The sequence below is a fragment of the Mustela erminea genome, chromosome 14 (genome assembly GCF_009829155.1).
Source record: "Mustela erminea isolate mMusErm1 chromosome 14, mMusErm1.Pri, whole genome shotgun sequence".
In the NCBI taxonomy this organism is placed as follows: domain Eukaryota; kingdom Metazoa; phylum Chordata; class Mammalia; order Carnivora; family Mustelidae; genus Mustela; species Mustela erminea.
This window is the reverse complement of record NC_045627.1, coordinates 50,372,909-50,386,860: the sequence shown is the minus strand read 5'-3', so window position 1 is coordinate 50,386,860 and position 13,952 is coordinate 50,372,909. Positions and strand designations below refer to the sequence as shown.

At 42.6% G+C, this 13,952-nt stretch overlaps 2 protein-coding genes across 2 annotated transcripts in view; one reads left to right on the top strand and one right to left on the bottom strand.

Moving 5' to 3' along the window:
• Window positions 1-2,966, bottom strand: part of SHLD2 (shieldin complex subunit 2) — an 88,316-nt gene extending 85,350 nt beyond the window's left edge. The window contains exon 1 of the mRNA XM_032314010.1: window positions 2,876-2,966. The gene's annotated coding sequence lies outside the window, so the exon portion shown is untranslated. The remainder of the gene's footprint in view (window positions 1-2,875) is intronic.
• Window positions 2,967-3,006: 40 nt separating this feature from the next.
• The window catches only part of GLUD1 (glutamate dehydrogenase 1), a 37,433-nt gene continuing 26,487 nt past the window's right edge, over window positions 3,007-13,952 (top strand). Inside the window, exon 1 of the mRNA XM_032314012.1 lies at window positions 3,007-3,755. Coding sequence (XP_032169903.1) covers window positions 3,296-3,755 — 460 coding nt within the window. The 5' untranslated portion in view covers window positions 3,007-3,295. The remainder of the gene's footprint in view (window positions 3,756-13,952) is intronic.

The following is a 13,952-nucleotide window of genomic DNA, read 5'->3' as shown; positions in this document are numbered from 1 at the left end:
GTTTCCACACAAAAACTTGTACAAGAATGTTCATAATAGCATTATTCACAACAGCCAAAAAGCGAAAATAACCCAAATGTCCACGATAAATGGATTAAAAAATGAGACAGCCATACAACGAATACTATTTAGCCATGAAAAGAAATGAAATACTGATCCATGCTATAACATAAATGAATCCTTACAACATTATCCTAAGTGAAAGAAGCCAATCACAAAAGGCCACCTATTGTATCATTCCACCTAAACAAAATGTCCAGCAAAGACAAATATAAACACACAAGGTAGGAAGTATGTATTACTTTTCCAAATCATTTTTTTTTAAGGACTATGAGGTTCTTTTATTTTTATGCTATGTCTTTCTAAATCCTAAAATTCTTCTTCTGTGATATTTTTAAAAGCACTTGAAAACATAAAAGCATGCAATGGATCAAAGAGAAATGACCTGGAATTTTAAAACAGCTAAGGAAAACTCATAAATGTCAAAGCCAGAAAACTGATTTGTCTTTGTTGAATATCATCAAATGACCAAAATTCCCTTCAGTTAAATTCTGGCTTCCTTTTGAAATGGAAATTACTCATAAATTTAAACTTTAATTTTCAAAATAACTATCTTTTATAAAGCAATCATCAATGTTACCTATAGAATTGTTGAGTCACTATATATATGGTATACCTGAAAGTAATATAACACTCTATGCTAACTGTACTGGCAATTAAAATAAACTAAATCATCACTGTGAACTGAAACTCACTATACCTTACATCACAAAAATTTAAACTAAATGCAACAATACTTAACATATTTCTTGGGATAGCAGCAGTAGAATAACTTTGGGGTCAAATACACAGGTTTGAATCTCAGCCTGCTGTTTACCAGCTGGGCAACCATCAACAATGTACTTGGTCTCTGTGAGCTTTAGTTCCCTCTTCCATCAAACCAGGAATTATAATACCTACTTTAGTTTAAAAACAAATACTCCGTCTACTTATTAAATGTGGGGAAGAAGAGTAGTGTTTGGAAAATTTCACTCCTTAAACTTATCTATAACATTTAGGGGTGCCTGGGTGGCTCAGTTGGTTAATCAGCTGCCTTTGGCTCAGGTCATCATCTCAGGGTCCTGGGATCTTGCCCCACATCAGGCTCCCAGCTCAGCTGGGAGTAGGCTTTTCCCTCTGCCCCTCCCCCTGCTCTTGTTTTTTTCTCTGTCAAATGAATAAGTAAAAACTTAAAAAAAAATTTCCCTGTACCATCTGAATTTTTTTTTACAACTTATATGTAATTTTAAAACATAATGAGGATTTAAAAAATAAAAGCATCTACTTTTTGGGTTCTTATAGAGCCCTTTTTTAAGTCATTTATAGATAGGAGACTCTCAGTTACAGATGACCTCCTCACTATTTCCATAGGCTTTCTAACTTTTGAATTTAGATGAATAAAACTTGGGAAGAAGCAAAGTCAAACATTGATGTTTCTAAAGGCTATGGTTATCACTAAAGAGATAATCGGGGCAATAAAACTAAGCTTTGAAACCACTTTCCTCAAAACACACCAAAGAATTTAATCTCAAGGGAAAAAATGTCCACATGTTTCTGGATGCTAATTCACTTTATTCTAAAATTTTAGTATCTGGGGTTCAATTTTCATGGGTTTGTTTGGTTTTTGTTTGTTTGTTTTGTTGTTGTTGTTTTTGCAATGTAAAATGATAATACCATCAAGTGAAAAGGCAATTTAGTACCTTAATTTTTTTTACCAACAAGACAAATTCAAGATTCAGTTTAGAGAATATTTTTCAGTGAAAAACAACACACAAATATAAATAATGATACATTTATCTAGCAAATAAGATAAAATATAATCTAAATCTTCTTTGATTTGAGACTACACTGAGATAGATGAATGTAATTTAACTAATTTACGTTGCCACTTCATACTTCGCAGTATATTGTAAGAATTAAGAACATTCTCTTCCATGTTCTAAGAGATGAATAAAGTGAATGTCAGGAAGTAAAGTAGTTTTGCAAGTCAAAAAGGTGCCATTTTAAAACCACCAAGGTACACGGGTCCTAGTAAAGCTGAGAATGAGGCCTTCGGTACCTTTTCTTAAGGACTGAGTCATTAGAATAAAACAGGTGCCTAACCTACCCGTAGGAGTGTATGACTTTAGCATTCCTCAAGTATGTGCAAGTATAAAATTAACCCTCATGAAACTTAGACGTTCACAAATCCTACTCTGGGCCACTTAATAACTATATTACGGAGAATGTGCTGGAGTCTTATTATTGCATTTCTAGAGTGTCTTTGTTTTTAGACCGTATTTCTAAAGAGGGGAAGCACAGTCAGTAAATCTTAGAAAACTGCAATGACTCACGGTAACTATGATCTTGACATTGATGTGTCGTTGCATGGGGTAAAATTTAAAAACTTCACTTTTTATTAAGGCCAGTGGACAAGGGATTCCCCAGCTCCCACGCTTTCTCCTTTCCAGTTCCTGCAAGCCACCTCCCGATGACATTTCCGTGCTTCATTCCCCGAAGGCAGAGCCAAGCCCACAGCCGCGCCTTCCACCGCCGCTTCACGGTCTCGGCGCCCCTCGTTCGGCCCGCGCCCCGCAGGGACGCCAGAGGACGGGCCAGCGGGGTGCTGGGCCGCCACCCCGCCCGAGGGCGTGCGGACGGAAACGAGGGACACCAGTGACTCACGCGGCCCGGCCCGCCGCCAAACCGCACCACCTTCACTGCGGCGGGGCCCGGGGATCCGCCTCTCAGCGCCCCCGAGGGGGAAACAAGCTCCTCCCCCGCAAGCCCCTTCCCGAGCTGGCCCCCTCCCCACACTGGCCCCCTCCCCAGATCGAGGTCGGGGGCGCGCACAGACCTGAGACACCGCCTCCCTGTAGATCCGGCCAGTCCTAGGAGGCCTCGCCCCTCCCTCCCCCGCCGGCGCGAGCATGCGCACTGAGCCCTGCCGCGTCTGCGCGCCCCCGAGCGCCCCTGCAGGCACGCGCCGCCGCCTGGGAGGCCGGGCGAGGCCGCGGCAGAGGCGGAGGCCCGGCTCCCTGGGCGGCGCGCGCCGCCCCCCCCACCCCCCCAGCGAAGCCCTGCCATTCACAAGCGACTTGCGCCCGCGGCCCCCAAGTCCGTCCTCCCCGTTAGGCGGCGGGCGCCGGAGGGGAGGGGACAGCCCAGGGGGCAGGAAGCTGCAGCTTAAAAGAGCAGCGGGCGCCGGGCCCTTCCTCCCTCCCTCCGTTCCCGGCCTCTGCGAGTGCCTCCGCTCTGCGGCCTCCACCCCGCCGCCATGTACCGCTGCCTGGGCGAAGCGCTGCTCCTGTGCCGCGCGGGGCCCGCCGCCTTGGTCTCCGCGGCGGCCGACTCGGCCGCGCTGCTGGGCCGGGCCCGCGGGCAGCCCGCTGCCGCCGCCGCCGTTGCCGCCCCGCAGCCGGGGCTCGCGCCGCCCACCCGGCGACACTACAGTGAGGCGGCGGCCGACCGCGAGGACGACCCTAACTTCTTCAAGATGGTGGAGGGCTTCTTCGACCGCGGCGCCAGCATCGTGGAGGACAAGCTGGTGGAGGACCTCAAGACCCGGGAGAGCGAGGAGCAGAAGCGGAACCGGGTGCGCGGCATCCTGCGGATCATCAAGCCCTGCAACCATGTGCTGAGCCTGTCCTTCCCCATCCGGCGCGACGACGGCTCCTGGGAGGTCATCGAAGGCTACCGGGCCCAGCACAGCCAGCACCGCACGCCCTGCAAGGGAGGTGAGCGCCGGCCGAGCCCCTCGCGCCCTCCCCCGCTGTCCTGCCCAGCCGGGATGGGCACTGGCCCCCACCCACCCTCGCCCCGGCCCCAGCCGCGGATGTGTCAGGCTCGCACGGACCGTGATTTTTCCTCCCGAAACCGCCACGTAGTGGTCCCATCTTCTGCCCCGTGACCCATCATCCCCGGCCCCTGCCTGTGGATGTTGCATGCAGAATAGATGCTGCACGGCTCTTCTTAGGTCCTAGTGTAGGTGACACCTAGGGTGGGTCCTGACGAAATGCACTTCTAGAAATCGGAATGCCTGGCCCATCTGACTGTGCCTTTGCAAGTTTTTGTGAGCGTCTATGACTCACCCGATCACGAACTATGAAATAATTATTTCCGGGTTTTTTTTTCCTCCACTCATTTTTACATCAATGGCAAATGATACCGAAACATACAAAGTGAATTGCCTTTTACGTTTGAAATCTAGACAGTTTTGCTAACCAAATGATTTTACTAATTACACATTGGTCTTTTAAATCACGTCATTTTTCTGACCTGACACTCCTGTTTTGCACACACCAAAGAAAAAGAAAGAAAGAAAAGAAAAAAAAGTAATGCAAAAGCGACGTAACATCTCCGACGAACAAACACCGGGCGCCCTGACAGTAAATCTAAAGGGTGTAGAATGCAGGACGGCCCGCCAGCCAATGGAATGAAATAGCCCTGGGGGTGTGTACTGGTCCTGGCTAGCACCAGATTTGAGCTTGGGGAAAAGATAAAGTACTGAAGAAAGGAGTTGAGTCGGTTAGAATTTGGTAGTCCCAAGTTATCCTGTACTTAATTTTTTTTTTTTCTGTACTTACATTTTTGAGATTTGGCTTCCTTCGAGCAAATATAAACTTAAAAAAAATTTTCCCCAGTACATGGCACAGTACATCTTCTAAAAGTGCTTAAGCATAACCTAGAAAAAGGGCACAACCACTTTATTTCTATTAAAAAAAAAAAAAAAAAAAGATGTTGAGTTAAGGACCCAAGGAGTTGAAGTCTTGGTGGAGGTTGCTTGGCAAATAAGCATAGGGGAGGGTGTTGGGCTGGACCGTTTCTCTACATGAGCCTGGTACAGTATTCAGTATAAGAGCTGACTTCTAAGGATAGTCTTTAGAAATCTCTCTTCTGGAAAAATTGGAGCTCTGCTGGCATTTCCAAACTGGGAACAAAGGTTGCCTGAACCTGTTTAATGATTTACTGGTTAAATTTGCATTGACGCCACCTTCTAGGACAGACCTTTAGAGCTTAATACCCTCTAGCTCTCGTTGCTCTTCTCAAACTAATATTTGAACCACTTTGACCTTTAATTTCCCTTTGCTCCTCCAAATTACATAAAAGTTAGTTTCCTACATCACCTTCCTTCTTCCTACCACTCCCTATTCTCTAAACCAAGAATACAAGTTTAGGCTCCCAAGAAAAGCAAACAAGGATGTTGGAAGAAGAGAAGTTAGCAAATTCTAAGTTGCTATGTTTCTTTAAAATGGCCGTCTAGTTGATATTACTGTCCTCTTGGCAGTATATTCCAGTAGCTTAAAAGATAAGGAAGTAAACCATTATAGATATTTTTCCGCAGGGTCTGATTTCGTTTCCTTGAAGTTCTTTATATTCCTCTATTCTTTATATGCTGAGTCCTCTCCTATCACAACTCTACAAACTCATTAAAGCAACTAAAATTTACCATGGTTTGTCAGTCCTCCTCTTGTTGCCACAGCAGTTTTAATGCGAAAATACTGAACCTTGCCAAACCACATCAGCCATATTAAGGCTCTGTTACTGTAGCATTTGCTTGTACCGAAGGGTAAGAAACAATTCTCTCCAATTTACCCCATTTACTGGAAGGCATGTACTGAAAGTGCTATCAACTCCCAGCTTACAAACAGAGAAACCGAATTGCAACTAATAATTAGTTAAGCAGGCATTGCAAGATAATGTAACATGAAAATTGGCCTCTATAAAGTGGTAAGTGTATTATCTTAGGGAATTTCAAAGACTTCAAGGAGATAAGAGGATTGATTGGGCAGGATTATATAGCTATGAAAGGCCTTAAAAATATTTTTGTGTGCTTTACTTAATGCATGGGTGTGCTAAATAGTTGATCAGCAAAATTTGGATAATGTGGACGTGCATGCTTTGCTTTTTGTAACACTCCAGGATCTTTCTTCCCGTTTATTACTTCAATCTGACTGCAGAGAATGTATATTCGATGAGCACCCTATTTTGAGTAGTTTTTGTTTCCAATTAAACATTTAAAGCTTTTTTTTTTTTTTTTTAACTTACAAAAAGGTTGTTGACCTTCATGGTTGCACTCTGGTCTTACAAAATTTATTAGGTGATTGAAATTTCCAAGGATGCTTTGGATAATCCCTGTGGCTTAAGTAAATCTTTCTCTTTTAAACATTTTCTCTCACCACCTCAGCTGCCTTCTCTGCCAGTGTTTTTGCGCGCGCATGCACACACAAACTCACACACACACAGCCTTGTTGGCTGTTCATCTTTTTCATAACCCTCAGTGTTCTGCATCTAATCTTCCCTCAAGAGTGACCTTCTACCTGAGTTTTCTGAAATACAATTTTCAAGGTTGAAGCAAAGTAACAACCTAATTATAATCTGTGTAAGGGGAACAGGTGGTTTGAAGACCTGGGGGTGGCTGATGTGTACTTTATTCCAAGTAAATATTTAATAATACATTTTTGTTTTTTTGCTCCTTTCCCCGCAAAGCATATTTACCTGAAGTCATCAGATTTTACATCTATTAAGCATTTGCAGTAGAGTATGCTGTAAACTCAAAAGGGAAATTTCAAGAGCAGACTTAATATTTTCAACAAAGATGAATATTGTGGGAATTTATGCTTTGAGAAGACTTTTTCATAGTTTCGTACATGTTTGAAAACATTATCAGTGATTGTTTCTGTTAACTTTCTCAGAATAAATTCTATATTCTGTTGGCCCATGGTTCTGCAACCAGTTCTGAGACCAGTGCAGTACCTTTTCAGAAAGATGTTTATTGTTTAAGAATCAGTTTTGGGAGGGCACCTGGGTGGCTCAGTCAGTTAAGCAGCTGACTCTTGTTTTCAGTCATGGGAGTCTTGGGATCCCTAGCATGGGGCTTTGCACTCAGAGGGGAATCTGTTTTGAATTCTCTCTCTCCCTCTGTCCCTCCCCCTGCTCTTGCGTGCTTCCTCAAGTCTTTTAAAATTTTTTAAAAATAAATAAAAGTCCGTTTTGGAGGAGAAGTACAGATTGATATTAATTGACGTAGGAGCAATTTAACTTTATCTCCTAGGTTGTTTTTCCCCAGCTTCTTACGTTCATATTAGAACTATTAAGCCAAAGTTCCCTGTTCCTGCTTCTTCCTTCTATCATAGAACTTTCTAAAATTATTATCATTTTAAATAAAGTTTATGGGGGTGCCTGGGTGGCTTAGTGGGTTAAAGCCTGTGCCTTTGGCTCAGGTCATGATCCCAGGGTCTTGGGATTGGAGCACCACCTCTGGCCTCTCTGCTTGGGGGGGAGCCTGCTTCCTCCCCTCTGCCTGCCTCTCTGCCTACTTGTGATCTCTGTCTGTCAAATAAATAAATAAAATCTTTTTAAAAATAAATAAATAAAGTTGATGGACTACAAATGGAATAGTCTGGTACACTGACCCTAAATCTTTTGTTAAACTGTAAATATCAGTACCCCCCCCAAAAGTATAAACTATAATAACCCATGGACTTGTTCTTTAAGAGCCAAAATGCAAAAAAGCAGTGGGAGGTAGACAGTGTTTGTTCTAGTCCCTGGGGGACAGGATGCTGGGGTGGAGGGTATGGGAGGCCGCTGAGTTTCGGAGTCCAGTAGTATCATTCAGCCAGTCCTCTGGGTTACCACTGCATAGTGAATGGTGGTGCTTTGTAGGAAGAGTGTAGAAGGTACTGATACTGTTTAAAAGTGACGCATGCTCTGCCTTCACTGGAAAAAAAAAAATGTTTCTGACTTATTTCTGCTGTGCCAGATTGACAGCTGGCAGAACATGGGTAACTTGAATAAATGCTCACACTCAGTATTCTTGAAGTGTGAGTGTGTGTCCACATCTGTTCCCACAAGAGAAAATGTAGCCTTTGTAGATAAATTTAGGATTTAACTCAGTCTGAAAATTCCGTTAAAAGACAGGTGATTTGTAATGTGTTCTCGCCCCAGCCCTCATCCCTGAGGGTTTTGTTGCCGCGGCTCCTGCTGTTGTTTTTAATCCTTTTTAATTAAATCCAGAACTGGGTTGCCATGATAGAGGCTTTTGAATTTCATGGGAGACAAATGCATCAGATAGGATGCATCAGAAGGCAGTTCAGTCTTCCCCTCACTTCGGGCAAATCCATGTAGGTGGCTGGCCCTGGCAGTAGAAAGCCGGTATGCAGGAACACAGACTCTGCCCACTCATTACGCAGAGAACACATTGCAGGAATTGGGGCATCAAAAATCAGAGGACAAGTACCAGTTTATTAAACTTCAATAAAAGTGGCAGTGTTTAAATTTTAAATAGAAGAAGTAAAAATCAAACATGAATTTTCTGGTTTGTAGAGGGAAGAAGTTAGGTGGCATACAGCTGTTGATAATAATTTAGATAATAATTTAGATTGTTTAAGAAAATTGTTTTTGTCCAGTGATATTTAAAGGTGCTGAGAGTTCTGCCAAGAACCAATAAAGACCAAAATAATAAGCTTTGGGTTGTTGAAGAATTCCTAGGCAGTAGCCTGACAGGATTTCCAGGATGTTGTGGGACTTTTTTTCCCATTTATTTTGCATAATATTAGATTTTCATAATACAAAAACAAAACAAACAAAAACACCAGACCTCTTACATCACCGCAGTGAAGAACATTGATTCATAAATAACCCATGATGGCTGTACCCAAGAAACTCCTATTAAAATAGCTGTATATCATTCAGATAAATAGTGATAACGGTTATAAAATGAAAAATGAGCCAACTCTGTCCAGCTCTTTCCCATGAAGTAACTGAACAATTTTCTGTGCACAGTTCTCACCTAAAACTGACCTAGCTATCCCAGTGAGGCAATCTTTTCCCCTTTCCAGAGGCAGAAATTTATGTAGATTACTCACTATCAAAAAGACTGAAGCATTGGTGTATGAAATACTATGGCTAAAGGCAGGACAGGTTTCACCAAGGGCAGAGTGGTGTCCTGGGAGAAGGCTGCTCCAGACCTTAATTTCCTTTCCCAAAGGCAGCAGCACCTGAGAGATCTGTCTCCACACAGGTCAACTGGCAAAGCAAGGGGTGACCTAACAGCTCACATTTGGTGAGCTCTCTGTGGACACCAGGCATTTTGCTAAGAGCTTTTCATGCATCATCGCTTTTATTCTTCACAACAACCTCATGAACACACTGTTGCCCGACTTTGAAAAAGGGATACTAGGGCTGAAAAGATTCCTCCAGTAAGGTTACACCCCCACCCAGTTTAAGTAGCAGATTTGGGGTTCGGGCTCCCATCCTCTGGCTCCAGCACCCACCTCCTTAAATGATTATTGTTTGGGATCTATTCATATGGAAAAAAATGACGCGTTATATCCTAAGCAGTGACTGAGAACCATGTCGTGCCCTCAGTACCAGGACTACCAAATACTTTGGATCATTTGAAATGTGTTAAAAGCTATTAGAAGGCCTCCCTTCCTAGAAAATGCTTGCATATTCCAACAGCTGTGCATATAAAACTCGCTCATATCTGAAATCTTTACGGGCCCATTTATTCCAGTCGGCCGTGAAAGAACTTCCTAATGAGAGTTTTCCGCTGAAAGGTTTGAAGAGCTGTAGTGTTGAACAGTTTAATGTGACAGTCAGGAGAGCTCCTTTCCCTTCCAGAGTGTTAGAACATGGATCTTGAAGGGTTTTCAAAGGAATCGTTTTAACAAGGCTTTCTTCTGAGTGCCTCTTCCTTAAAAACTCAGAAGTTACATTTTGTCATGAATTGCTATTTCTCTGGATTATTCTTGGCTAGAGAAAAATGTGAAAGATGACCCAGATGAAAATTAAAAGGTTGTCAGTAGTGTGACTCCTTTTGCCATATATCATCGTCATAAATACATGGACATGGGCCTTTAAAAAAAAAAGGCATTTTGTACATTTGAGCCTTAGGATGTACATGGACTCCTTGTTGTTTTTAATCCCTTTTACCATAAGAAAAACCACAAGGGAATAGTAGTCAAGGGTGGAAGTCCCCGTATTGGGGGTTTACTGAATAAGGACTATGTTCATTATGAGCTATAGATGATATTCCAGATAAATCAATTTTTCCATTATGTGTTAGTTTTCCCTGCAGGCAAGAGCTTTAAACGTTATGCTTAATTAAGGAGCATTCCTTAACTCCTGGGGATTTCTGATAGTTCACCTGTTCATTACAGGCATTTTAATCCCTGCTCTGTCAGGTATGGTGCTCTTCGCTGGGGGAACTATCCATAAGAAAGCTTTAACAAAACAAAGCTCATTTTTTTTTTTTCTCAGTGTCTTTTCATTGATTTCCTCAGAATAGAACAGAATCCCAAATCTCCTACGGTATCTGTGGCATTCTCCTTTTGTTTTTAGCTCATTATTCTGTTTCTGCATTTTCCTTTCCCAGAACTAGTCAGTAAATGACACAGTTGGGAACACTCAACAGTGCATTGCTACAGTAGGAGTTAAAAGAATATACCAGGGAATGACCCTCTTGATCTGTAAGCAGGGAGGGCTGGATAGGATTTGGATGGGGGAAAGATGATTTTAGATAAAGAGAAATAGAGGGGGTAACTGATTAAGCCCAGGTAAGAGGCAGGACCATGTGATGGGGTCATAGGGACAACCTGTGTGTGTGTAAATAGGGGAAAGCCAGGGTTCATGGCATGATGAATACTTTTTTGGTCTCTGTCCCTAGTTCCTGACACACAGCTCCTAAAATCATTGTAATTTCCTGAGTGATAGAGATGCTGAGAGCCTCTTTTGTCCTAATATTTGGTCTTAACTCCAGTTCCTGACACAGAGCTCCTAAATCCCTTGGAATTTCCTGGGTTGATAGGAGCATCTTTTGTTTTAATGAGGCAACTCTTGGTGGATTCCTGGATAGCTTCAGGATGGCAGCTGGCCGCCAGAAAGATGAAGCCATGATGAGGAGCTTGGAACTTTAAGTCCCATGCCTTACCCTTCTCCATGGAGGTAAGAGGAGTTGGACATTGAGTTAATAGCCATCATGCCTATGTGAGGAAGCCTTCATAAAAATCCCAAACGACTAGATTTTGAGAGCTTTCTGGTATTCATCCATGTGCCAGGAGGATGGCACACCTGTGACACAGGGATGGAAGCTGCTCTCCTCAGGACCCTTATAATAAACCAGTGAACATGTGTAAAGTGTTCTCTTGAGTTCTGTGAGCCATTATAGGAAATTATCAAATCTGAGGAGGGAGTCATGGGAGCCCCAGTTTGTTACCAAGTTGGACAAAAGCCTGGGTACCCTGAGCATGCAATACTTGTGATGAAGATGAAGGCCAGTCTGGTGGAAATAAGCCCTTAATCTGTGGAGTCTGTGCTAACTCCATGTAGCCAGTGTCAGAACTGAGTTAAATTGTGTACAACAATCAGTTGGTGCCCACAGAGATTTGGAGAACTGGCTGTTGGTGTGGAAAACCCACACATTTGGTGTCAGAAGTGTACAAGCAGAAGAAACAGCTTTTTGGGTGGATAATAACTCTGGGAGGGCCCAGAAGGCTAGGCAGCAGAGGAACTGAGAATGAGATAAAGCCTCTATTTCTAGCCTGAGGCACCGTTAGGGAACGGGGTGGTATCAGCTACCCGGAAAGTACAATTAGGAAAAAGGGCTGGATTTTTAAATTAAAGGAGATCGGGTATAAAATGATCCTTAGGACAATTGGAAATACAGGCATATGTATTTTCTTGATCTTACTCTGGCAAAGTACAGTCACTGCCTGTGGTGCTTGTCTATCCGTGTCTTCTATCTCCCTCTAATTCTCTTCCTGCTCTTCACGATCCATCTCAAATATCACCTAGACTTATTCATTATTTATGTGAAACTGGATATCTGTAATGTCAGTTCTTTACCTTTTGAACCTTTTTATAACCAGTTAGTTACCTTTATGTTTTCCTAAATGTCATCTGATTTTATATTCACCACTTTTACCCTGGCATCGTTTCCAAGACCTGTTTGGTGGGAAGCGGGGACTAAGTTTACTGCTATTAGCAGAATAAGCAATCTGTGAAACCAGGGATCAAGATTCCCCCGTCTGAATCCATAATCTTTCCTCCATCTATTGGGCAGTAAGTTCAATACTTAGTATAAGACAAAGCTGCACATTTAATAAACAGTACGTATTTAAATGCAGGGAAATGATTTCAGAGGATATGTATGCACACACACACTCTCTCTCTCTTAAATTGCTAAGAATGGTCACCCATAAGGAAAAGACAGGGTTTATGTAGTGATAGGGGAGATTTCAGTTTTTTCTGTGTTTAAGTTTGGATGAACACATACATACGTGTTGAAACTTCTAAATGTTGATGAAAAGAAGAAGTGAAATGTTTTTCATTTCTCCAGCATCAGCTAAACATATGTTTCCCAGAACTTACGAAGTTTGTCTCTTCAAAACACTTAAAGATTTTGATAATGGGGTTTCCCTGCCGCCTTACACAGACAGGGACACTGTCAAAGCAGTTAAAGGTATGACTTTCCTTTGCTCCCGAACAAAACTGCTCTCTGCAGTGCTGAATGAATTTTTATCTGAGACTTCCCATATTTTCTGTGGTGGTTCCTCACTGCTGCTTGCCCTCCTTTCTTCATTTGTAATTAAGGTATGCCATTCTCTTGCATGTTAGAGATTATATTAGTCTTAAGTGAGAAAAGAAGTGTTCTCAGGAGTAAATGGAAAGAGGGTTAGTGCATGCATTTTATGAATTCTCGGCTCTTTTGCTTTCCTATGAGTTCTGTGCTTGTGGTAGAACTCTTCAGAACCTCTCTGAAAAGAGATAGAATACAGTTGGAAATTGAACTTTTAATAAATCAAGCCCTATTAAAAGATCTTAGTTCAAGTAATTTTTAAAACCATTTGGGTTTTCGTGAATCTGTTCAGTTAATGATTCATCATTAAAAAAAACAATGTTGGCTCAGTTGCTAGGAGCTTTTTTGTCTGTTTTTGGTTTTGAGTCAGCTAGCGAAAGGAAAAAAAAATGAAGCTACTCAGTTGTGGTTTTCACCGAATCTTTTCTCAAAGTAAGGAGCCGGTGTGGTTTCTTCATCACTAGAGCAGCCTCAGCTAATTTTTGCTTTATGTTTTTTGTTTCTCCTAGAAAAATGTGCTGTATACCAATCATGAGACTCTTGGGGATGAGACTCTTTGGTCATTAAGTCAAAAGGCAGAGAAACGCTCTCTGTTGTGTAGTATGCAGATGTATGCCTGTTATTAATGTTCTTTTGAAACATCTGGATGCCCGTTAGCCTAAAATAACTGTATGATAGAGTTAATTACTCTTCAGAATGAAAGGTCTGATTTCAAAGCTGTGTCACCAACCCGTCCTCCAGGTTTGATAGATGATAAACCTTGTCATAGGTGCTATTTCTTCAGTTTCCTCTGGTGAACTAGAAGTTCAACTTACTCTGTGGGCCAGTCAGAATGTGGTCCTTGATTTTTAGACCCTGTTTCTAATGACACATGTGTAATCACCCAGTTCCTGTTCTAGTTTGGCCAGCCATGGACTCCTGCTTTTCACTGCACGTGTTCACCTCCAGCGTGACACCTGTCAGTGCTGTGTTCAGAGACCCAGTTGGCCTCCTCCTGAACCCCAGTAGTGCTGATGGCAGCACAGGCTACCAGGTAGTGCTGGAGGACTTCAGGAAAGAAAAAAGTCTGGATTTGCTTTTCTCAGTTCCTGGAATAAAACTTGGGGTCCTTCTAGTTTCTATCCTTGTGCCCGCATCCAGTCCCCGCCTGTCCCGACTCACCTTTAGCCTTCTCTTGCCATACTACCCATCCCACAGGAAAGACGGAGAAGTGTGGTTTTAGAAAAAGTGAAAATATCAGACTGCACCTAAGATCCTTGTTTCTTTAATTTTGGTTTAAAACATTTTAAGCTTTCCTGGTTTTCGTGTGTGTGTGTGTGTGTATGTGTGTGTATTACCTGTTATTTGGCTTTAC